The 25,642-nt window shown below is 46.8% G+C and overlaps 2 protein-coding genes across 2 annotated transcripts in view; both read left to right on the plus strand.

Annotated features, from left to right (window-relative positions):
* UROC1 (urocanate hydratase 1) overlaps positions 1-6,040 on the plus strand; it is a 177,938-nt gene extending 171,898 nt beyond the window's left edge. The window contains exon 21 of the mRNA XM_038772226.1: positions 5,663-6,040. Coding sequence (XP_038628154.1) covers positions 5,663-5,803 — 141 coding nt within the window. The 3' untranslated portion in view covers positions 5,804-6,040. The remainder of the gene's footprint in view (positions 1-5,662) is intronic.
* Positions 6,041-15,936: 9,896 nt separating this feature from the next.
* The window catches only part of LOC119949907 (zinc finger X-linked protein ZXDB-like), a 38,237-nt gene continuing 28,531 nt past the window's right edge, over positions 15,937-25,642 (plus strand). Inside the window, exons 1-4 of the mRNA XM_038771761.1 lie at positions 15,937-17,347; positions 21,001-21,153; positions 21,314-21,392; positions 21,990-22,120. Of these exons, the coding sequence (XP_038627689.1) occupies positions 15,937-17,347; positions 21,001-21,153; positions 21,314-21,392; positions 21,990-22,120 (1,774 nt within the window). The remainder of the gene's footprint in view (positions 17,348-21,000; positions 21,154-21,313; positions 21,393-21,989; positions 22,121-25,642) is intronic.

The following is a 25,642-nucleotide window of genomic DNA, read 5'->3' on the forward strand; positions in this document are numbered from 1 at the left end:
ACCGGCAGGTTTTGGTGACGACTTGGATGTGAGGGGTGAATGAGAGAGAGGAGTCGAGGATGACACCAAGGTTGCGGGCTTGTGAGACGGGAAGGATGGTAGTGCCGTCAACAGAGGTGGGAAAGTCAAGGAGAGGGCAGGGTTTGGGAGGGAAGACAAGGAGTTCAGTCTTGGACAGCAGAGAGAGAGGGAGAAATAGAGAAAAAAAATCAGAGAGCGAATGAGAGGCAGATGATGACATACACCCAGAGAGACAAACCCATACATACACAAGAAAATAGTCAACTCATCTCTCTCCCAAGCACTTAGTCCAGTGCTCTGCAATCAATCAATCATATTCGGGTGCTTACTGTGCACAGGGAACTGTATTAAGCACTTGGGAGAGTACAAACAACAATATCAGACACACATTTCCTGCCCACAGTGAGCTTACAGTCTAGAGGACACAGTCAGTGCTTAATAAATACCACTGATGGATTAATTGATCCATTCCTGATGTCTCTGTTGCTTTTGCCACCCAGATCCTTCCAGCAAGGCTTCCCATCCCCACTGCAGAAAGGAGGTCTTGCTCTTTTTCAGCAGGCAGTAATAATAGGAGCCATAATAAACATGGCTGTGGGGTTCCCTCCTGCTACACTACAGCCAAATACAATAACCTTAATGGGTTCTGCCTCAGGCCTTTTAGGTGGCTGAACAGTATCCTAAAATGTATGACTGCCGTGTCTCATCCAGGACAACTAGTTATTTTTTAAAGCAAGTCATATCCCAGACTGAGCCCCCTTTTTCCTCTCCCCCTCCCCATCCCCCCCGCCCTACCTCCTTCCCCTCCCCACAGCACCTGTATATATGTTTGTACAGATTTATTACTCTATTTATTTTACTTGTACATATTTACTGTTCTATTTATTTTGTTAATGATGTGCTTCTAGCTTTATTTCTGTTTATTCTGATGACTTGACACCTGTCTACATGTTTTGTTTTGTTGTCTGTCTCCCCCTTCTAGACTGTGAGCCCGTTGTTGGGTAGGGACCGTCTTTATATGTTGCCAACTTGTACTTCCCAAACACTTAGTACAGTGCTCTGCACACAGTAAGCACTCAATAAATACGATTGAATGAATGAATCCGGGCTAATCTTCCTCTAGTATAATTGGCTCCTATAATGTCTCTGGAGAATTTTATGCAGGGTCTGTCCTCGTTTTTACATTTGAAAAAAGTGATTGCTAAACAAAGACAGTAACTGAAGCTTAGTTACTTATATCAAATAGAAAATCTTCTAGTAAATGAAAGGAAAAAAGTGAAATTTATTCATTTAATCATTCATTCAATTGTATTTATTGAGCACTTACTGTGTGCACAGCACTGTACTAAGTGCTTGGGAAGTACAAGTCAGCAACATATAGAGACAGTCCCTACCCATCAACAGGTTCACAGTCTAGAAGGGGGAGACAGACAATGAAACAAAACATGTGGACAGGTGTCATCAGAATAAGTAGAAATAAAGCTAGATGCACATCATTAACAAAATAAATAGAATAGTAAATATGTACAAGTAAAATAGAGTAATGACCCCATGAACTCTCCGGGACCCCACTCGTGTCCTCATATGACCTCATGAACCCTCTGTGACCCCATTTGTGTCCTCAGATGACCCCACTTTCACTTATGAAATTGGGAAAATTTTCGGAAAGCAGCTCAATGTCCAATTTTTCCTCAAATGACCCCATGAACTCTCTGTGACCCCACTTGGGTCCTCATATGACCCCATGAACTCTCCGTGACCTCATTTGTGTCCTCAGATGACCCCATTTTTACTCTTGAAATTGAGAAAAATTTCAGAAACCCGTTTAATGTTCCATTTGACCTCAAATGACCTGATGAACTCTGTGACCCCATTCATGTCCTCAGATGACCTCATGAACTCTCCATGACCCCATTTGTGTCCTCGGATGACCCCACTTTCACTTATTAAATTGGGAAAATTTTCGGGAAGCAGCTCAATGTCCAATTTCACCTCAAATCAATCAATCAATCAATCGTATTTATTGAGCGCTTACTTTGTGCAGAGCACTGTACTAAGCACTTGGGAAGTACAAGTTGGCAACATATAGAGACAGTCCCTACCCAACAGTGGGCTCACAGTCTAAAAGGGGGAGACAGAGAACAAAACCAAACCAAACATACTAACAAAATAAAATGAATAGATATGTACAAGTAAAATAAATAGAGTAATCAATATGTACAAACATATATACAGGTGCTGTGGGGAAGGGAAGGAGGTAAGATGGCGGGAGATGGAGGGGGGGGCGAGGGGGAGAGGAAGGAAGGGGCTCAGTCTGGGAAGGCCTCCTGGAGGAGGTGAGCTCTCAGTAGGGCCTTGAAGGGAGGAAGAGAGCTAGCTTGGCGGATGGGCAGAGGGAGGGCATTCCAGGCCCAGGGGATGACGTGGGCCAGGGGTCGATGGCGGGACAGGCGAGAACGAGGTACAGTGAGGAGATTAGCGGCAGAGGAGCGGAGGGTGCGGGCTGGGCTGTAGAAGGAGAGAAGGGAGGTGAGGTAGGAGGGGGCGAGGTGATGGAGAGCCTTGAAGCCGAGGGTGAGGAGTTTCTGCCTGATGCGCAGATTGATTGGTAGCCACTGGAGATTTCTGACGAGGGGAGTAACATGCCTAGAGCGTTTCTGGACAAAGACTCCATGAACTCTCTGTGACCCCACTCGTGTCCTCAAATGACCCTGTGAACTCTCTGCAACCCCATTAGTGTCCTCAGATGACCCCACGTTCACTTATGAAATCGAAAAAAATTTCAGAAAGCAGCTTAATGTCCCATTTCACCTCAAATGACCCAATGGACTCTTGTGACCCCATCAGTGTCTTCAGATGACCCCACTTTCACTTGCCTGCTGTGTGACCTTGGGCAGGTCACATTGCTTCTCTGGGCCTCAGTTCCCTCATCTGGAAAATGGGAATGAAGAACTGGGAGCCCCATGGGGGACAGGGACCGTGTCCAACCCGCTTAACCTGTAACTACCCTGGCGCTTATGATGGTGCTGGAGACATAGTAAGCACCTAACAAACACCGTGGAGAATCAATTTCTTGTTGATTCTCAGGTCAACACAGAAGGAAGTTAAGGAAAAGGACAAGAGGACTTAGTCTGGGAAGGCCTCTTGGAGATGTGCCTTCAATAAGGCTTTGAAGGGAGGGAGAGTAATTGTCTGTCGGATTTGAGGAGGGAGGGTGTTCCAGGCCAGAGTGAAATTTCTTGTCGATTCTAAGAGAAATAGTCTATGAGCATATAATCTGGTCTCTGAGTGATCTATTGCAGGTGAGAACAGAATTTCCCAAAATTCATATTTCTGAGAGGGGGGGAAGAAAGGATGTTTCTATCCAGGAATGGAATGGAAGTGGGAAGACAGTTCTTTTTTCCTTCCTCAATTGGCACTGGTGCTACTGTGGATTTTGGATCAGGTATCTCTGTTCCTTAGCTCCCCCTGCTTTTTGTCTTGCCCACTACCTCAGTGGGTGGCCCCCTTATTCTTGAGCAAAACTTCACCTTAACTCAGACTGTCCGTCAGAGCCCTGTTAGAGTTCCTCTCCCAAGACTAGCATCAAGGCCAACCCTTATCAATATTCCTGGATTTAGAAAATGTAATTATCCTTTGGGACTTGTTTACGGTCAATGAGACAATGACTAGCTGTTCTATGTTATGTAGAATAGGAAGGAACTGCAGACCTTTGATCCACCACCTGAAAAATGGCAGGAGCCTCTAAAATTTTGTTTTCCACTGGGTGGTCATAGCAGCCAACTGTGGTAACAGGAAGCCCAGGGTGAGGTAAAGTGCTTAGTACAGTGCTCTGCACACAGTAAGTGCTCAATAAATACGATTGAATGAATGAATGAATGAGGTAGCAGTAGCTGGCCAGCAGAGAAGGGAGGAAAGGCAGCCAGACTGCCCCTCTGCTACCAAAACCTTAGAGCTATAATAATAATAATTATGGTATTTGTTAAGTGCTTACTATATGTGCCAGACACTGTCCTTAGTGCTGGTTGGCTGCCATGGTTGCTTTCATCACTGCTGCTGCTTCTGCAGTGAGCTTTCAATCAATCAGTGGTATTCACTGAGCACTTACTGTGTGCAGAGAGCACTGTACTAAGTGCTTGGAAGAGTACAATATAACATCAGACACATTCTCTGACCACAATGAGCTCAGAGTAAGCGCTCAATAAATATGATTATTAATAATAATAATAATAATAATATGGCCCTTGCTTACAGCCTAGAGGGGGAGGCAGACACTAAAAAATTATAGATATGTAAATAAGTACTTTGGGGCTGAGGGTGGGGTAGATAACAATTGCTTCAAGAGTACGGATCCAAGTTCCAGGGTGACGCAGAAGCCGCACATCCGCCAAGCTGGCTCTCTTCCTCCCTTCAAAGCCCTACTGAGAGCTCACCTCCTCCAGGAGGCCTTCCCAGACCGAGCCCCCTTTTTCCTCTCCTCCTCCCCATCCCCCCCGCCCTACCTCCTTCCCCTCCCCACACCACCTGTATATATGTTTGTACAGATTTATTACTCTATTTTACTTGTACAGATTTACTATTGTATTTATTTTGTTAATGATGTGCACCTAGCTTTACTTCTATTTATTCTGATGACTTGACACCTGTCCACATGTTTTGTTTTGTTGCCTGTCTCCCCCATCTAGGCTGTGAGCCCATTGTTGGGTAGGGACCGTCTCTATATGTTGCCAACTTGTACTTCCCAAGCGCTTAGTACAGTGCTATGCACACAGTAAGCGCTCAATAAATACGATTGAATGAATGAATGAATGGGGCAAGATGGGGGAAGGCCTCTTGGAGGAGATGTGATTTCAGTACGACTTTCAAGGTGGGGAGAGTAGGTAGTCTGTCAGATACAAAGGAGGAGGGAGTTCCAGGGCAGAGGGAGGATGGAGGCAGGGGGTCGGTAGAGAGATAGATGAGATTGAGGTAGAGTGAGTAGGTTGGTGTTAGAGGAGCGAAGTGTGTGGACTGAACTGCAGTAGGAAAGCAGCGATATAAGGTAGGAGCAGGGAGCTGATTGAGTGCCTTATGGCCAGCAGTAAGACATTTCTGTTTGTTGCAAAGGTGGGTGGGCAACCACTGGAGATGCTTGAGGATTGGAGATATGTGGGCAGATTTTTTTTTTTTTTAAGAAAAATGATCCACGCAGCAGAATGAAGTACAGACTTGAGTGGGGAGAGACAGGAGGCAGGGAGGTAGGTCATCAAGGAGGCTGGTGCAGTTTGGATGAAGAGGAAAGGGCAGATTGTAGAGATGTTGTGAAGGTGGAACCGGCAAGATCTGGTGGCAGACTAAATGAGAGAGATTAGAAAAATGAGGGGAAACCACTTGTAAGGTAGCAATGCCAGAAACATCTGGGCAGCAAGATGCATACTCTTTGTGGTCATTCAAATGTACCAAGTTCACCCAGAGCATTCTTAGTGCTCTTAAGGAATGAAATGTTGCCCTATTTCTTGAATCAAGATGGAAGTGTGCCTAATTGTACATTTTTTGAAATGTTGAAAGTAAATCTGTTTAGAGGAGGAGTGAGGAGAAAAAAACTCATCTAAAACTCTCCCTCTTCTGCCTTTTCTCCATTCCTTTCTCTGTGATTTGATAGGTGGCTCGTCGCTGCTGGTCAGGCAATAGGAATGCCTATGAGATCATCTGTCAGACAATGGATGAAAATCAGAAGCTGAAAGTGACCCTCCCATACACAGTGGCAGATGAAAGCATTTTGGAGAAAGCCTTTTGTCGCTGAGAGTCTCAGGGATGTATCTCATTCCCTTGGCAGGCAGGCTTGGCATTTTATCTTCTAATTGTCTATTTCCCTGGAACATTATTTGAAAATAAAATAAAACATGCTGTGAACACCTCCTGGATGGGAGAACTGCTTTGATACAGAAAAGTCCTGAGAACATGTAGTGTCCAGCAGAAAGGTATTCAATAAAAAGGTGTTTAATGGAATGCTTAATGAAAATAAAACAATATAACACTCTGTGTTCAATTATATTTATACATTTGAGAGTCCCACTTAGGAATAACAATAAATTCATACCAAATCTCCATACGTAAACTGACAATATATAAAACTAGTTCACCATTCTCCAGAAATATAAGAATAATTAAATCTATTCAGTCTGCAAATGCAAATTGTCTACATAACTGTTGACAATTTGACCTGCATTAAGTATTCTGAAACACATCTTTTGTTCCCAGAGGGTTGAGAGAGAATTGATGATATGAAGACCCATTGCCAACAACCTCCTCCAAATCTGGGAACACCATTACTGGGTTTTATTGCTTTCTTGAGATGGCTTGGAAAAGTAGCACTTCAGGAATTCTGAGCAAGAATAATAATAATAATTATGGTATTTGTTAAGCGCTTACTATGTGTCAAGAACTATTCTAAGCGGTGGGGTAGATAGAAGGTGATCAGGTTGTGCCACGTGGGGCTCAGTCTTAATCCCCATTTTACAGATGAGGTAACAGGCACAGAGAAGTTAAGTGACTTGCCCAAAGTCACACAGCTGATAAGTGGCAGAGCCAGGATTGGAACCCACGACCTCTGACTCCCAAGCCCGTGCTCTTTTCACTAAGCCATGCTGCTTATAACAAGAACAAAAATAGTATTTGTTAAGGGTTTACTATGTGCCAAGCACTATACTAAGCACTGGGGTAGATGCAAGAGGGGAGGAGTGGAAGGAAGGAGAGGAGGCAGTCACTCATTCAGTCAACCAATGTTTACTGAGAGAGAAGGAGAAAGCTTGAGGGATGGAAGAAAGAAGGGGGATGAAATGAAGATAGGTAGAGATTGAAGAGAAGGTGGAGATTATCAAAGGATAGTCTTAAGATATCTTTATAGCTACAGTTTTTATAGTAAATAAAACCATGCCAATATGGGTTTTAATGGTAATAAAAAATAGCAATTGATCTATACCACTGGAAATCACATTTCCTAGTACTTTTTTTCTTTCCAAATGAAAATGACATAAACGCTAACAAAAAAAGATGCCAGTTCTGGGATGGTGTGAGATTCACTTGACTTTTCTAGTTGTCAAGCTATGTGTCATTAACTTATTTAGCAACAAGAAATACTGAGTGGTTTTTGTAACTTGATGGTTTTCAAGTGTAGTCTAGCACCCTCTGCTGTAGATAAATTCCAGTTCTTTCAGCCAACTACTATATTCGTTCACTCATTCAACCATATTTATTGAGCACTTACTGTGTGCAAAGCACTGTAATAATAATAATAATGTTGGTATTTGTTAAGTGCTTACTATGTGCAAAGCACTGTTCTAAGCGCTGGGGTAGATACAAGATAATCAGGTTGTCCTAAGTGGGGCTCACAGTCTTCATCCTCATTTTCCAGATGAGGGAACTGAGGCCCAGAGAAGTTAAGTGACTTGCCCAAGGTCACACAGCTGACAAGTGGCGGAGCCGGGATTTGAACCCACGGCCTCTGACTCCAAAGCCCATGCTCTTTCCACTGAGCCACGCTAAACACTTGGAAGAGTAATATATAAGAATAAACAGATATTGAACAGAATAATTTATTCTTTTATTCTATCATTTAACAGAATAACCAATAACATTCCCTGCCCACAATGGGCTTACAGTCTAGAGGGATAGACAGACGTATAAAATGTATTCCATTTTACATTATATCTAGGCCCAGGTAAGTCTTTGCTTTGTAGGTTAATACGTTAAGTGCAGAAAAGTGTCCTGGCCCTAGCCCAGAGCAATGGAAAGGCAGCCTCTGTTTCCTCCTTATTGTAACTGCAATCCTCATGACCCCCAGTGTTAAATGAAGGGAGCCCTGGGCCTCAGCTGTGAGCAGCAGTAGGCAATTATACCTAGCTCCCCTGGCCTAGAACAACTTAGGTTTTGTTCTCCTTCCCCTGCTAGGAAGCGGAAGCGAGGGGCTCCAAGGTTCCATGGTGTATAGGCTGGGCAGTGACGGCACGCCAAAAACCCAAATCTCGAGAAGCACATGACCTCACACATGCTCCACTGCCATGCAGCATGATGCGATGATGCCATAGGTCACCATTTTGGGGATGTCTGCCCAATTCAGCTCAAACCAGCATGAACCTACGGCATTTCTCTGGGGTATCCTAGCCCTTCCCAATTGCTTGAGCCTTTGCTTTGCCTTCCAGTGCAGGTGAACTCCGATACTGCCTCTAAGCCATGGAATTCAGCAGTGAGAGCCACAGCGGAGGGAGACTGGCCACTGAAAATTTAAACACCAGACGTAAAAATGTCCAGTAGCAAGAAGAGGACAGACCAGGTGACAAGCAGATTGCCTCTCGCAAAGCCAGAAAAATGGTGTCACCCTAACAGTGGGTGACATGGTGGATTGTAGGGATCAGGGACAGAAAATGTGAGGGCTATTGGAGTCAGAATCTAGGATCTATCTGAGGACATTTGTCCAGCAAGGCCCTAGACCAGTGATGCAAGCAAAAGCAAAATGGGGGGGGAGGGGGGGTTGAAACTGGAGTCATAAACCAAAAGCATGGTGAGTAGAACATCCCAGGACCCCCTAAGCCAGGAGAGAGGAACGAAACCCGGGGTTGCCTAGGGGTACGAAGAGCACCATCATCATCGTTATCATCTACACTGCTAGCATTTGTTGAGCTTACGCAGGCAGGCACAAATAACATATATACAATGGCGGGTGGGGAAGGAAACCACAAATATAACCGGTAACAGCAAAAGTAAACCATAAAGGAACAAGTGGTGTAAACAAAAAGCCCAACATGATAGATACAGAGGTGCTAAGAGTGGCTAAATGGGATGACCTGGTCAAGGGACAGTCTTCCGGAATAGCGATCTTAGAAGGCTAACCCTAGCTCTTACCTTCATTTTGCCTTTGAAAGATTGGCTTTCATGAAGATGTGATCTGCCATTCTGCAGCCAGAACTGCTGAATAAAGATAACAAGAAATCATCTTAAAGTATGTGTGGCAAAGAGGGGGGACTGCTGACAAGGAGTAAAAGCTGAAACACATTACTTCAAAATTCTAAAGTTCTCTATTTATGAGATAGATCAACTATGATCAGTTCACCAGAGCAAGTTCCACTAACTATGGAAGACTGTTAAACCAAAACACAATAGGGAAAGAAATTCATTCATTCATTCAATTGTATTTATTGAGCGCTTACTGTGTGCAGAGCACTGTACTAAGCGCTTGGAAAGTACAATTTGGCAACAGATAGAGACAATCCCTACCCAACAACGGGCTCACAGTCTAGAAGGGGTAGACAGGCATCAATAGCATCAAAATAAATAGAATTATAGATATATACGCATCATGAATAACATGAATAGAGTAATAAATATACACAAATATACATAAGTGCTGTTGGCAGGGAAAGGGGTAGAGCAGAGGGAGGGAGTAGGGGCGATGGGGAGGGGAGGAGGAGCAGAGAAAAAGGGGGGGCTCAGTCTGGGAAGACCTCCTGGAGGAGGTGAGCTCTCAGTAGGGTTTTGAAGAGGGGAAGAGAGCTAGTTTGGAGGATGTGAGGAGGGAGGGCATTCCAGGCCAGAGGCAGAACGTGGGCCAGGGGTCGACGGCAAAACAGGCGAGAATGAAGCACAGTGAGGAGGTTAGCGGCAGAGGAGCAGAGGGTGCGGGCTGGGCTGTAAAAGGAGAGAAGGGAGGTGAGGCAGGAGGGGGCTAGGTGATAGAGCGCTTTGAAGCCAATAGTGAGGAGTTTTTGCTTCATGCGAAGGTCAAAAATTAAGAATGTCCCCCAAACAGAACTGGTATTCCAATCAGTAAGACTTACTGCCATGTATCCTATGTATTGGAAGATGCTATCGTGGAGATGAGCCTTTATTTTTGATAAGTGATATTTGTACGTGGTGTTCACCCCACACTCAGCCCCACAGCACTGATGTACATAAACACAATTTATTTACTTATATTAATGTCTGTCTCCCTCTCTAGACTGTAAGCTCCTTGCAGACAAACATGATTACCAATTCTGCTTAGTACAGTGCTCTGAACACAGTAAGTGCTCAGTAAATACCACTGATTAATTGATTGATTGATGGGAGGGAGGATCTCCTGAGAAATGGAAAATGGCAGATGCTATTTCCCTGTTTAGAAAAGGTAAAGAAGATGACCCTGGTAATTACAGACCAGACAGCTTATGGGGGAAAATGCTACAACAAATCAGTCTGTACGTTCCTAGTGGAGCAGAAGGGACTACGATACAACCCACATGATTTTGTAAAGTGTAAATCATGCCAGATCAACATAATTTATTTACCAATTAATCAATCAAGGGTATTTATACAATAAAGGAACAGGCCAAGCAAATAAAGAGGGGAAAGCAAAAAGAAACCCTTCTGATTTGGTGTTCTAATATCATCTAATGATCGAGTTGTGAAAGTATGGTCTGATTCAACAGACCATGAGTAATACAATCACTCACCCAATCCCGCCTGGATTACTGCATCCGCCTCCTTGCTGACCTCTCTGCCTCCTGCCTCCTGCCTCTCCCCACTCCAGTCCACACTTCACTCTGCTGCCTGGGTCACTGTTCTACAAAAATGTTCAAGACATGTCACCCCACTCCTCAAAAAACTCCAGTGGTTTGCCCATCCACCTCCGCATCAAACAAAAATTCCTCACCATTGGCTTTAAAGCACTTCACCACCTTGCCCCCTCCTACCTCATCTCGCTACTCTCCTACTACAACCCAGCCTGCACACTTTGCTCCTTTAATGCTAACCTTCTCACTGTGCCTCAATCTCATCTATCTCACTGCCGACCCCTCACCCACGTCCTGCCTCTGTCCTGGAATGCCCTCCCTCTTCAAATCCAACAATTACTCTCTCCCCCTTCAAAGCCTTATGGAAGGCACGTCTCCTCCAAGAGGCCTTCCCTGACTAAGCCCCCCTTTCCTCTTCTCCCACTCCCTTTTGTGTCACCCTGACTCACTCCCTTTGTTCTTCCTCCCGTCCTAGGCCTATAGCACTTATGTACATACCTGTAATTTATATTCATGTCTTCCTCCCTGCTCTAGACTGTAAACTTGTTGTGGGCAGGGAATTTGCCTGCTTATTGTTGTACTGTAATCTCCCAAGCACTTAGTACAGTGCGCTGCACACAGTAAGTGCTCAATACAATCGAATGAATGAATTTTGACTATCAGTTTTGCTCATTCAGAAAGAGGATCAATCAATCAACCAATTAATCACATCTATTGAGTACTGTACTAAGGGCTTGGGAGAGTACAGTATAACCGTATAACAGACACATTCCCTGCCCACAACGAGCCTACAGTCTAGAGGGGGAGACAGACAGTAATAGAAATAAATTACAGACATCTACATAAGTGCTGTGGGGTTGGAGAGGGGATGAATAAAGGGAGCAAGTCAGGGCAATGCAGAGGGAGTTGAAGAAAAGGAAGAGAGGGCATAGTCAGGGAAGGCCTCTTGGAGGAGATGTGCTTTCAATAAGGCTTTGAAGCCCGGCCAGTGGGCGGGGGGGAGGGGGGGGGGGAGGAGTAGCTGTCTGTCAGATATGAAGAGGGAGGGCATTCCAGGCCAGAGGCAGGACGTAGGCGAGAGGTCGGCGTCGAGATAGAGGAGATCGAGGTACAGTGAGTAGGTTGGCATTAGAGAAGCGATGTGTGTGGGCAGGGTTGTAGTAGGAGAGTAACAAGGTGAGGTAGGAGGGGCAAGGTGATTGGGTGTTTTAAAGCCGATGGTGAAGAGTTTCTGTTTGATGCGGAGGCAGATAGGCAACCACTGGAGGTTCTTGAGGAGAGGGGAAACATGGACTGAACGTTTTTGTACAAAAATGATCCAGGCAGAGAGTGAAATCTGGACTGGAGTGGGGAGAGACAGGACACAGGTAGGTCAGCACGGAGGCTTATACAGTAATCAAGGTGGAGATGGGAAAAGTCGGTCAGTTAGTCATATTTATTGAGCGCTTACTGTGTGCAGAGGCACTATACTAAGCACTTGGGAGAGTACAACAACAGACATATTCCCTGCTCACAATGAGCTTACAGTCTAGAGAGGGAGACAGACATTATTATAAACAGATAAAATTCCAGCTATGTACATAAGTGCTGGGGGACTAGGGGATGAATAAAAGGGGGGCAGATCAAAGCGAAGCAGAAGGGAGTGGGAAAAGAGGAAAGGAGGGCTTAGTCAGGGAAGGCTTTGAAGGTGAGGAGAGTAATTGTCTGTTGGATATGAAGAGGAAGGGTGTTCCAGGCCACAGGTAAGATGTGGGCAAGAGGTTGGCAGAGAGATAGACGAGATTGAGGTACAGTGAGTAAGTCGGCATTAGAGAAGCCAAGCGTGTGGGCTGGGTTGTAGCAGGAGAGTAAGCGAGGTGAGGTAAGAGAGGGCAAGGTGATTGAGTGCTTTAAAGCCAGTGGTAAAGTTTCTGTTTGCTTGGATTAGAGACGCAGCGTTGCCTAGTGGACAGAGCAAGGGCCTGGGAGTCAAAAGGACCTGGGTTCTAATCCCCGCTCCACCACTTATCGACTGTATGACCCTGGGCAAGTCGCTTTGCTTCCTCTGTGCTTCAGTAACCTCATCTGAAAGATGGGGATTAAGATGGTGAGCCCATGTGGAGCGCGGACTGTGTCCAAACTGATAATCTCGTATCTACCCCAGTGTCGGGTACACAGTAAGCGCTTAATACCTTGAAAACAATTAACGTGGTAGCAGTTTGGATGGAGAGGAAAGGGTGTATTTTAGCAATGCTGTGAAGGTTGAACTGACAGGATTTAGTGATAGATTGAATATGTGGGCTGAATGAGAACGAGGAGTGAAGGATAATGCCGAGGTTTCGGGCTTGCGTGACAGGAAGGATGGTGGGGCCATCTACAGTGATGGGAAAGTCAGGGGAAGGACAAGGTTTGGGTGGGAAGATAAGAAGTTCAGTTTTAGACATATTAAGTTTGAGGTGACAGACAGATGTAGCGACATCTTGAAAGCAGGAGGAAATGTGAAACTGCAGAGAGGGAGAGATCAGAGTTGGAGATGTAGAATCTAGGATGAAGTGAAGAGGGGACAAGTGCAAGTGGGACTCCTAGGGACAGAAAACCAACACCAATCCGGGAAGGGAAGTTTGGGTAAGTACAAGTACATGTAGTACTGACATAACAGGTTTTTTCAATTAGCTGCAATGCTCTGTGGCTCCTATTGCTTTAACTGTTGTTTTTTGTGGCCTTGTGATTTGCCTAGCCTTACTGTTCGTTCAGCTGAAAGAGCACAGCTCTGGGAAACTGGAAACATGGGTTTGAATGCCAAATCTCTGTCAGTCAAACTGTGGTATTTATTGAGCGCCTACTGAATGCTAGGCATTACACTAAATGTTTGAGAGAAAGTAGAAGAGATGTAGATGACACCGGGAACCTGCAATCTAACAGGGGAGCCAGGCACAGAATGATTTGTGAATAGGAGAAAGAAAGTCTTAAATGATAGAGTAATGCATGAAAGCACGTTGAGAGGTCAAAAGCACTGAGATGACAGTTGAGGGGGGAATCCCACCCTCCTGGTTGGGGATGGGATTTCAGGACAGCTCTGAAGATGGGGAGAGCTGAGTTCTGGTGGATTTGAAGGGAGAGGGCGTTACAGGCATGAGGAAGGGCTTGGACCAAGGATCAGAGACAGGTATCGAGAGAGAATAGGAATTACATCCAGCGCTTAGAACAGTACACAGTGCTTAGAACAGTGCTTGACACATAGTAAGTGCTTAAATACCATCATTATCAGGTGGGTTTCACAGTCTCAATGCCCATTTTACAGATGAGGTAACTGAGGTAGTGATGTTAAATGAGTTGCTCAAGGTCACACAGCAGACAAGTGGTGGAGCAGGGATTTAGAACCCACGACCTTCTGACTCCCAAGCCCGTACTCCATCCACTACACCTTGCTACTTCTACACACCATGCTGTTTCTACAACTCCTCATCATCGGTTTCAAGGCCCTCCACCATCCAGCTCCACCTTACCTGTCTGTTCTCTTCACCAACTATTCCCCGGCTCATTCCTTTTGTTCCTCCCATGGTAATCTTCTAACTCTACCTTGCTCTCAACTTTTTTAAAAAATGGTACTTGTTAAGCACGTTACATGCCAGGCACTGTACTAAGCGCTGGGGAAGATACAAGCTAATCAGGTTAAACACAGTCTGTGAATCACATAATAATAATAATAACAACAATAATAACACCACCACCACCAAGAATAATAATAATTTGGTACTTGTTAAGCACTTTCTATGTGCCAAGCAGGGTAGGGACAAGTTAATCAAGTTGGACACAGTCCCTATCCCACAAGTGGCTCACAGTCTAAGTAGGAGGAAGTAGGATTAATCCCCATTTTACAGATGGGGAAACTGAGGCACAGAGCAGTTAAAGTGACTTGCCCAAGGCCACACAGCAGACAAATGGCAGAGCCAGGATGAGGACCAAGTCCTTCTGACTCCCATTCATTCATTCATTCAATTGTATTTATTGAGCGCTTACTGTGTGCAAAGCCCCAGGCCCGTGTTCTTTCCGCTAGGCCAATCCCCATTCTGCAGATGAGGTCACTAAGGCTCAGAGAAATTCAGCGACTTGCCCAAGGTCACCCAGCAGACAACGGGTGGTGCCAGGATTAGAACGGAGGCCTTCTGACTCCCAGGCCCATGCTCTTCCCACTGGGCCACACTGCTTCCCCCAACTTTCTTGCCTCTCTCTCATGCTGCTCCCCCAGTCTGCCTGTCCACTTGTTGTGTTTGGTTGCCTGTCTCCACCCTCTAGTCTGTGAGCCCGTTATTGGGGAGGGATCATCTCTATCTGTTACCAAATTGTACTTTCCAAGCTTAGTCCAGTGCTCTGCACACGGTAAGCGCTCACTAAATATGATAGAATGAATTCCATCTCTCATCTGACAGACATCTCTCATCCCTCCCCACATTCAAAGCCCTACTAGACTGTAAATCCGTTGTGGGCAGGGACTGTCTCTCTTCATTGCTCTACTGTACTCTGCAAGCGCCTAGTACAGTGCTCCGCACACAGTGAGCACTCGATAAATACTATTGAATGAATACTAACACTAAAATTTCTCCCTCCCCAGCAAGCTTTCACTGAGTAATTCCCAGCGCTCTAAATCCCATAAACCCACCAGCCCTTCCTAGTACTTACATCGTGAACACCCATCCTCAGCATTTTGGCATATTTGCCTATTCAACTGCACATTGCATTATTCATTTCGACTTTGTGGTTTGTTAATATTTCGTTTTGTGTCCCCCATTAGCCCACCAGCTCCTCACGGGCAGGGGAGTTGTCACCGCTTTGTCCTGTATTCCCCAGGTGCTTTGTACGGTCACTGCACGCAGTGGGCGCCAGATGGAAACTAATGCTGCTGCAAAGAGACCCAGCATCAAGTGCCCTTTAACCCTCCTCGACGCCAATCCAACCATCGGAGGAGGTGCTGTGCGTCGGCTCTCCTTGCCTTCGTTTCCTTCGGCCCCAAGTTGACTTCCACGCTCGAAAGTGGAATCGTCGCCTGCCTTGCCCGGGCCCCTGAGCTCTTTGCTTTCTTTCCTTCCCCGCCGCACCCACGGGGGCTGCGGGCAAGACTCGCCTACACGTCCGAGGCATGGGCACAGCTGCGACGGCAAAGGTAAGCAGAAGCCCCGACAGGGCAGTCAGAGCGGGGTGCTTTGGGGGGCCCCGGAGACGCCCCCTTCTGCAGCTTCTGCGGCCCGGCCCGGCCGGAAAGCGGAGCCCGGCCCGATACTCCGGCCCAGGTTTTGCAGCTCACTGGGCTCGAGCGAGAGCCGAGGCGCGCCCTCAGCGGGTCGGCGGCGCGCAGGGCGGAGTCGCGCCTCCTCCCGCGTCTCCTGTTTCAGCCGCGGCTACAGGGGCACCCAAGATGGAAATCCAGGGGCTGCTCGCGGGCCGGACCCCGCGCGGGCGCCAACATGGCGGCGGCCGCCGCGTCGGGGCCGCCTGCCCCCGGCCACTCCCGCCTTCCGACCCGCCGCCGGGCCCTTGTGTGCACGGAGGTTCCGACCCGACTGCGCTCGCCGCGGCCACCCGGAGACGCCTTCTGCTCCGGGGGCCGGAAGATGGCGGGGGCCGGCGGCGGGAGAAGCCGCCACCGCCGCCGCCGCTCCCCGGGGAGGGCGAGGCCTCGGACGAGCTGGGTTTCCCCGGGTTCCTGATGGAGGAGAAGCCGCCGCCGCCGCCGCCGCCGCCGCCGGCGGCCGGGGAGCCGGGCCCGGGCGCCGCGCCTCCGGCCGGCCCGGACGGCAGTGGCGGGGACTCCTTCCTGGTGGTGTTCAACTTGGTGCGGGGCGGCGGGGAGGACGAGGGACGGGAAGCGGAGGGCCCGGCCCCGAAGCCCAAGGAGGCGGTGGCGGCGGAGGAAGAGGACGAGGACGCTGAGGACGCCGGCGGCTGGAGTCGGGGCTGTAACGGCCGCCCCGGCCCGGCCCACGCCCCTAGATCTCGGGGCCTCCAGGCCGAGCCGCGGCCCCTCCCCGAGCTGCAGGCCCTGCAGCTTCTCCCCGGGCCCGCGCCGGACGGGAGGGCCCTGCCCGCCGAGGGCTTCTCGGGCACCATCACCATTAACAACCAGAACCTGATCGTGCGGATCGAAAATGGTTTCCTCACCCTGGCGGCGCCAGGGGATCCCCTCGGGCCTGTCGGGGCCAAAGAGGCGGCGGCCGGCGGGCCCGGGCTGGGCCCCGGCCCTCAGGCCTTGCCGGAAGAGCAGGACGGGAGTCAGGGCGCCGCGCTCTGTGCCGTGGACCCGGCCGATTTGGGCCTCCCTGATCCGGTGGCCAATTTCCTCCTGCCGGAGCCCGGGGACCCCCTGGGAAAGGCGCCGGAGGTCGAAGGGGCCAACCCGGGCGCCAGGAAAGGGGGCGCGGGGGGCACCGGGGTCGTTCTGGTCTACCACTGCCCGGAACCCAATTGCCCGCAGACCTTCTCAAAGAAGCATCAGCTGAAACTGCATCTGCTGTCTCACAGCAGCACCCAAGGCCAGAGGCCTTTCAAGTGCTCCCTGGACGGATGTGGGTGGGCCTTCACCACCTCCTACAAGCTCAAGAGGCACCTGCAGTCCCACGACAAGCTGAGGCCTTTCACCTGTCCCACAGGAGACTGTGGCAAGCGATTCACCACAGTCTACAACCTGAAGGCCCACATGAAGGGGCACGAACAAGAGAACACTTTCAAGTGCGAGGTGTGTGCCGAGCGCTTCCCCAGTCATGCCAAGCTCTGCACCCACCAGAGGACCCACTTTGAGCCAGAGAGGCCCTACAAGTGCGAGTTTCCTGGTAATGTGCCCTTTTCAGCCTCCCCAAATACCTGTTTTGGCCATTTAGGAAAGGTGATTAGAGCCGTCAGATGTGGGGGGGGTTTAGTCGAGGCGACCGACGCCTCTCCCTTAGCGCCACGTCAGAATCTCAAATTCATCTCCTCGGAAGCCACGTTTCTTAAATCCGACACGACCGGTTTCATTTTTTTAATAAAAATATCGCAAGGTTTTTTAGGAACCAGTGTTGACCGGTGGCCATCTGTAAGGTAGCTAAGGCTTCCCGAGTGGAAGTGGTCAGTAACGTGGATGGATCATTTAGGTGTGTTTGTATACTCACTTTCTCCTGGGGGATTAAATCAGCCTGCTCGAGGATTTCTGTAGCCAACTCACCAACCTACATCTTTCCAATAGTTTATGAAGCATTTCTCAAACGAAGCTCTGGATTCCAGGAATAATGGCAGCGTGGCTCAGTGGAAAGAGCCCGGGCTTGGGAGTCAGAGGTCATGGGTTCAAATCCCGGCTCTGCCGCTTGTCAGCTGTGTGACTTTGGGCAAGTCACTTACCTTCTCTGTGCCTCAGTTACCTCATCTGTAAAATGGGGATTAAGATTGTGAGCCCCACATGGGACAACTTGATCACCTTGTATTCTCCCCAGTGCTTAGAACAGTGTTTTACACATAGTAAGTGCTTAACAGATACGAAAATTGTTATTATTATTCATAAGTATTCAACCTGTGGGCGTGAGCTCTGTCGATCACTGCCATTTTGAGCGTTTATTCATTGTCATATTTATTGGCTGCTTACCGTGTGCAGAGCACTGTACTAAGCACTTGGAAAGTACAATTCGGCAACGAATAGAGACAATCCCTACCCGGGCTCTCAGTCAGTAAGCGTTAACTCTGTAGAGCACTGTACTCTGAGCGCTTGGAAGAGTACAGCACAATTAGCAGATAATTCCCCTGCCCCTAAGGAGCTTATGGTCTAGAGGGGGAGGCAGCCGTTAATAAGGATAAGTAATTTATAATATCGAATACGGTCTAGAGGGGGAGGCAGACAATAAGAATAATATATAATGTAGAATTTGAAAGATGTATGTAAGTGCTGCTGGTCAGGTGGGATGGGATATTTTTTTCAAGTGTTTCTAAACCTCGGTACGGTTCGGTGGCAAAGCTTCCACTTGAAAAGTTCAATTAATTTATGAACATCCTGCATTTTCAAAATGAAAACAGTTGTTTCTTGGTAAGGTACTTTGGTACAAATTATGTTGTAAAACAGCATAATACTGTATTACAGAGAAAAGTGGTAATTGATGGTGAAGTGACTGGTGAAGTGCTCTGTATTCCCAATACAAGTTGCCCCAATCCAGCACCCCATTGGAGGCTTTGTGAACAAAACGAAAAATTGTATGTAAAAAAAGGACAGTCTTCCCATCATGACCAAACTGCTTGTCTAGGGTGGTGTAGGACTAGAGTTTCCTCTGACTAAACGTGGCTGTAACGCATGTGGACAGTTGCTGGAGTTATTCTCCTGATTTAACATCTGAATACCAGGGGGCGTGATGGGATCGATGACCAGGCAAACGCTTGCCCTTCCTTCCGGGCGCCCTTGAAACGAAGATTTAGTACTAGCAAGTTCAGCTGATTGCTTTTTTTTTTTTTGCCCATGAAGGACAATGCTTAGGAGCTAATTTGAATAAATCAAGAATTAAATCTTATAAAGTAGCAATCATAGCAATCACTGTCACAAGTCCTCATGACCTGTATTGAGTGTATGAAACCAGACATAACTTGCTTGGAATATCAGCCTTACCTCAAATGGCCGTAAAGGAACACATCCCAATAATATCAGATTTCAGAGTAATTGAAAATGCCCCAGGGTTAAATTGACCATTGTGGAAACATGAAAACATTTTGAGCTGCCTTCAGAGTCAACAGTATCGATTGAACACCCGGTGTGTGCAGAGTAGGCCGGGTCCACACTTGGGAACAGGCAACTGACAGTCTTAGAACATACAGAAGATCTTCTGTTCTTCAGGGGCTCACAATCTAATGTCATCTTTGTTACTATGGTGCTTGGTCTCCCCAGATGCTTGTAGCCTTTTGTATGCCTGGCAGAAGCTACATTTCCCCACCCCCACACCCTTGTCACAGCAGAGTGGTTTCAGCCATAAAACTGAACTGAAATTGAAATGGCCCTCTTGCCATTCCTTATTACTGCATGTGGCTTCCTAGGTCAATTCTACACTAAACTGAATTCACTTCTGTGTTCTTGCCGTGACTTGTTTGGCTCTGCTTATCTAGAGTGTGCTAATGACTTCTCCGGGTGGTAATTTTGATGTTAAAGAAAGTAAATGTAGAGTTAGCCAGTTCACTAAGATTTGAGGAGGAAGAGGAGATGTGAATTCCACCCCCAAAGGATATTAAACTAATATAGGTTTGGAGGGAGAGGATTCGATTCAATTGCTAATTGTTTGCATTATCATCAGTAGTAGACTGTTCTCCCATTGTAGATGTATCTTTAGAAGTAAGTAGGATTTTCTCCCGTATTCGTGTTTGTTTTGGGTTTTTTTTATGGTATTAAGCACTTACTATGTGTCAAGCACTGTTCCAGGTGCTGGGGTAGATGCAAGTTAATCATTGTATTCATGTGTGTGTCCTTATTTATATCTACATTAAATGGGGTGCAAGATTGAGAGCAATTATTTTTCTTGCCTTTACCACATCAATGGAAGTGTACGTGCCCTGATAAACACCTTTTCTTTCCATTATGGAAAGTGAGAATCAAGGGCAACAGATAAGACTGTATTAAGCAATGGGATGTTAAGTTGATCTCCAATCGTACCAAAATATATTTTCCTTATGGTACCGTCTACCTTCTGAGAGCAAGACTGCTCGTTCCAGAATTGCTTCCATGCAGCAAGCAAGGACCCTCAATTCTGCCAGAATTCGTGATTTCACTACACATTTTAGAATGTGACAGCAGAATTAGGGAACGTTCTTCCGACAACGCACGTCTGTCTGGATACAGCGCGATGTGGTGTCGGAAGGAACAGTTGTTGCATGCATGCGGCATTGGACTCGAGGTAAGTGCTATAGCGCGAGAACTTGGTGTAGTTTTATTTTTAATGGAAGGATCAACCCATTCTAGTTTAGGACAAATCTAAACAAAAAACCAGAATCTGCTCCCACTTTTAGTAGAAGTGGTAGGATCCCAAGCGTATTTTGGAGTTAAAATTTTTACTACTGCTTAAACTTGTTCCTTTTTTTTCTTCCTTGCTCCCCTCCCCCACCCATCCTCACTTCTCTATTCTCATTCACCCACCCCAGTAAGTGGACAGTAGAGAGTGGAGAAGCACAGACAGCCAGAGGAAGACTGAGAGAGTTGTACATGGCCACCAGAAAACTTGACTAGTATGAAGTTAGGAGGGCACTCATTTAGACAAGTCTTTGGAAAATATGGTGCACCATGGTTGGTTGTCCTGTTGTTTTCCGGTGGCCCTTTATTTTTTAGTATAAGGAGCCCGTCGTATATTAACTAGCCCTCAATTCTGCCTTCTATGCCCCCAAACCTGACACAGCTGGGTGGAATTCAGGATGTAAGTCGGTGGTTTTTGTTGCCAACATGTTGTCGTCTTCTTTTTTGTTTCTCTCCCCCCCCGCCCCCCCACCCCAGGTTGTGAGAAGACATTTATTACTGTAAGTGCATTATTTTCCCATAATCGAGCCCATTTCAGGGAACAAGAACTATTCTCATGCTCTTTCCCCGGCTGCGACAAACAATACGACAAGGCATGTCGGCTGAAAATTCACTTGCGAAGTCATACAGGTATGAGCTAGATGTCAGTGCATCTGGTAAATGCATTCCTTTGCTTGGTTTATCTCAAAACTGTATGAACACAGAATGCTCCAGGTACACATTTACCAACACTGTCTTCGTATCAGTAATTGGATTTATAATTACAGTATTTAACTTTTTTTTTTTTAAGGTGAAAGACCTTTTATCTGTGACTTCGATGGTTGTGGCTGGTCCTTCACTAGCATGTCTAAACTCTTAAGACACAAAAGGTAAGTTAAATATTTTAGTATATAATTTTTTCCATAGTTTGAACATGGTTGCGTTCCTAATTTACTGAAATCCATTTACGTTTCAATGAAAAAAGATTCATATACATTTAAGAAAATGTCTTTGGCTAGATGGATCTTTTAAGAATTGTAACTAATGACTCGATGAAACTAGCACTCTCCCAACCTAATTTTGTTTGTAGCTGTCAACCGAAAAGTGGGCAGATCAGACAAATTCAGATTCTCGAAACTTTGTCTTAAAAATATAGTGCAAGACTAGTTTGCATATTTGATTGTAGGGGGCTATTTATAAAGCCAGTTTAGTCAGCATTGAGCTTTTGGATACCAAAGAGGAAGAAGTAGGTCAGAAGAGTACTGAAAACTAACTGGTTTCATTTTTCTTCAATTTCCCAGTAATTTTATTTGTTGGCAACTGACAGTTTGTGGGTTAGTTCATTATTTTATGGCGAATAATTGGAAAATATGCAGTTAAATCTCTGTAATCGCTCTAACATCTACCAGGCATTAGAAATTAAAAAATACATATTTGAGTTTTGAAAGTAATGACCTCTTCTCTTCTTGAATATCTATTTTGGGTAGGAAACATGAAGATGATAGGAGGTTTACCTGTACTGTAGAAGGCTGTGGGAAGTCTTTCACAAGAGCAGAACATTTGAAAGGCCACAGTATAACTCACCTGGGCACAAAGCCATTTGAGTGTCCTGTAGAAGGTAGAGTATGTTGGGTTTTTTCTTTTTTTTTAATACCATTTGTGCTTCCAACCAGTTGATATATTCACAGTTCTACTTTATTTCAGCATTTTAGGGTTTTTAGACCTCCTGATTTTCAAAAGCAATTTTGAATACATTGTCGTATTTACTGAGCTCTTACTATGCGCAGAGCACTGTACTAAGTGCTTGGAAGGATACCATATAACAGTAAACAGACACATTTCCTGCCCACAGCAAGCTTACGGTCTAGAGCAAGAGACAGGCATTAATATAAATCAGTAAATTACAGATATGTACATGTGTGCCGTGGGGTTGGGAGGGGAGATGAGTAAAGGGAGCGGGACAGGGCAACGCAGAAGGGAGTGGGAGAAGAGGAGAGAGGGGCTTAGGCCTCTTGGGGGAGATGTGCCTTCAGTAAGGCTTTGAAGGATGGGAGAATGATTGTCCTGTCGGATTTGAGGAGGAAGGGTGTTCCAGGCCAGGGACAGGCCCTGGGTGAGGGGTCAGCGGTGAGACAGACTAGATGGAGGTACAGTGAGAAGGTTAGCATTAGAGGAGCAAAACGTACAGGCTGGTGCTTAAGGGGTACAGACGCAAGTGCATAGGGCATGCCTAAGGGAGGGCGAATAGGCTGGGGAGAAGAGAGGTTAATCAGGGAAAGCTTCTTAGAGTAGGTATGATTTTAGTAGGGCTTTGAGTAGTGGTCTGTTGGCTATGAAGGTGGGGGCAGCGGGAGTTCCGGGATAGAAGGAGGCCAGGAGCAAGGGGTCAATGGTGAGAGAGATAAGATCGAGGCCCGGTGATTAGGCTGGTGCTAGAGGAGCGAAGCGTGCGAGATGGGTCATGGTAGGAGGTTAACAAGGTCTGGTAGGAAGGGGAGAGCTGATTGAATGCCTTCAAGCTGAGGTGAAGCAGTTTTTTGCCTGCCCTTGACTCCTCTCTCTCCTTCAACCTGCATATTCAGTCAGTCTCCAGATCCTGCTGGCTGGTTCTACTTTCACATCATCTCCAGAATCCGCCCCTTCCTCTCCATCCAAACTGCTACTGCTTCGGCCCAAGCACTTGTCACATCTTGTCTCAACTTCTGCATCACCCTCCCTCATCCCACTGCCTCTGGCCTTTCCCCTCTCCCATCCATGTTTCACTCTGCTGCCTGGATCATTTCTCTAAAATGGTTCTGTTCACATCTCCCCATTCCTCAAAATCCATCTCCGCCTCAAACAGGAACTCCTGACCATTGGCTTTAAGGCACTGTCGGCTTTTCCCCTTCTACTTGTCCTCTCTCCTCTCCCGCTACAACCCAGCCCGCACGCTTTGCCCCTCTAATGCTAACCTACTTTCTATGCCTCCCTCTCAGTACAGTGCTCTGCACACAGTAAGCGCTCAATAAATACAATTGAGTGAATGAATCTCTCCCACCGTTAAACTCCTTGCTTCCTTGCTCACACCCTGCCTCCTTCTCAGAACTACCTCCCCCTTCATATCCAACAAATCAGCACTGTCCTCTTCTTCAAAACCCTAGTAAAATTGCACTTCCAACAGGAAGCCTTTACTCATCTCCCCACCTCATTTTTACTCCCTTCTGCAGCACCTATGCACTGGAGGCCATACACCACTGCCCCCCCCCCACCCACCCCAGCAAGCACTCACAAGTAGTCACTCCCACCCCTACGGCATTCACTTATGTACGAATCCTTATACTAAGTTGCCTCGTTTACATGTAATTAATTTTAATGCCTGTCTCCCCTGCTAGATTGTAAACTACTCAAGGGCAGGGATCGGGTTTGCCTATTCTTTTGTAATCTCCCAAGCACTTAGTACAGTAAGCGCTCAAATAACGACCGGTTGGTTGGCAAAATAGAAACCATTAGTCATAAATTCCCCCAAGAGTCATTCTTGCCTCCTTATAGCTCTCCTGTCCCACTCCACATTCTCTCTTCTAGCAATTCATTCAGATAATTGAATGTACAATTGAATATTCGTACACATGGGCTAAGACTGTGTATAATTACAGTAAATCAATCAATAGTTTTTATTGAGTGCTGACTATGTGTAGAGCGCTTGGGACAGTATTATGCAACAGAGTTAGCAGACATGTTCCCTGCCCACAATGAGCAGGGTGGCTGTCACGTTGCTGTGACTTGGGGTGTTAGGAATTAATCTGGAGGTGGGAGGGCTTTGAAGATGGAGAGGGCTGTGGTCTGGAAGATTTGGGATGGAGATGTAGTTCCAGGCCCCGGGAGCAGCAGGAGCAAGGAATCGGAGGTGGACAAGGGAAGTACAGTAAAAAGGTGATCTTGGGAGGAGTGAATAGTGTAAGCCAGGGGGGACCTGGTGAAGAGAGCTGACGTGTAAGATGGAGAGGGCTGGTGAGCTTTGAAGTCTTAAAAGGATTTTGTCATGATGCAGAGGGAGTAAACAGTGCTCCCCACACAGCAAGCGCTCAATAAATATGATTGATTGAGATAGTAGCCATCGAAGGTCTTTGAGGAGTGGAGAGACATGTGCTAAACAGTTTTTCAGGAAGATGATCTGGGCATCAGCCTGGAGTAAAGAATAGTCAATCAGTTGTATTTATTGAGCGCTTACAGTGTGGAGAATACAGAGACGAGGGTGGGAGACCAGTGAGGAGACTGATCCCAGAGTCTAACTGTGGAATGAGGAAAGCTGGAATGAGAGTGGTGTTGGTTTGAGTGTAGAGGAAGGGCCAGTCTAGGAAAAGTTTTGGATGAAGACCTGTCAGGATATCTGGGAGCTGAAAGATGCTGAGGGGTTGAGGATGACACTGAGGAAAGTAGTATTGCCAGAGATGGGGAAAGTTAGGAGGAAGGAAGGTGACAAGTTCCTTTAGAGACGTTGAGTTTGAAGTACTGGCGGGCCCTCCGAGTGGAGAGGTCCTGGAGCCAAGTGGAGATGTGAGAATGAAAAGAAGGAAGAAAGGTCAGGGCTGGCTAGGTAGATGTGGGAGTCATCTGCAGAGAGGTGGGAACTGAGACCGTGCAAGTGGGTGGGCTCCCCGAGAAGTGTTAGAGCAAGTGAAATAGGGACCCAGAACAGAGCCTTGAGGGACACCCAGTGTTGGAGAAGGAAGCAGAAGATCACAACCCCCTAGTCGTGTCAACCCAACACCACCCTTAACACTTATGAGCCTTTATTCTTATCCTTGGCATTTTTTTTATTAATGGTATTTAAGTGTGTCAGGCAATGTACTAAGCTCTGGGGTAGATACAAAGCTAATCAGATTGGACACAGTCCATGTCCCACATGGGGCTCAGTCTTATTCCCCATTTTACAGATGAGGTAACTGAAGCTCAGAGAAGTGAAGTGACTTCCCTGGGTCACATAGCAGACGTGTGGCGGAGCCGGGATTAGAATCCAGGTCCTCTGACCCTCAGGCCCGTGCTCTTTCCGCTAAGTCATTTATATACATGTGTGTATTTTCATTTGCGTATTCAGTTATTCAGCTTTCATCCTGATTCAGTTGTACTACTTCCTGTTACAGCCTTTTTCTTCCTCCTGCTC

Source organism: Tachyglossus aculeatus, chromosome X1 (assembly GCF_015852505.1).
Source record: "Tachyglossus aculeatus isolate mTacAcu1 chromosome X1, mTacAcu1.pri, whole genome shotgun sequence".
NCBI classification, from domain to species: Eukaryota; Metazoa; Chordata; class Mammalia; order Monotremata; family Tachyglossidae; genus Tachyglossus; species Tachyglossus aculeatus.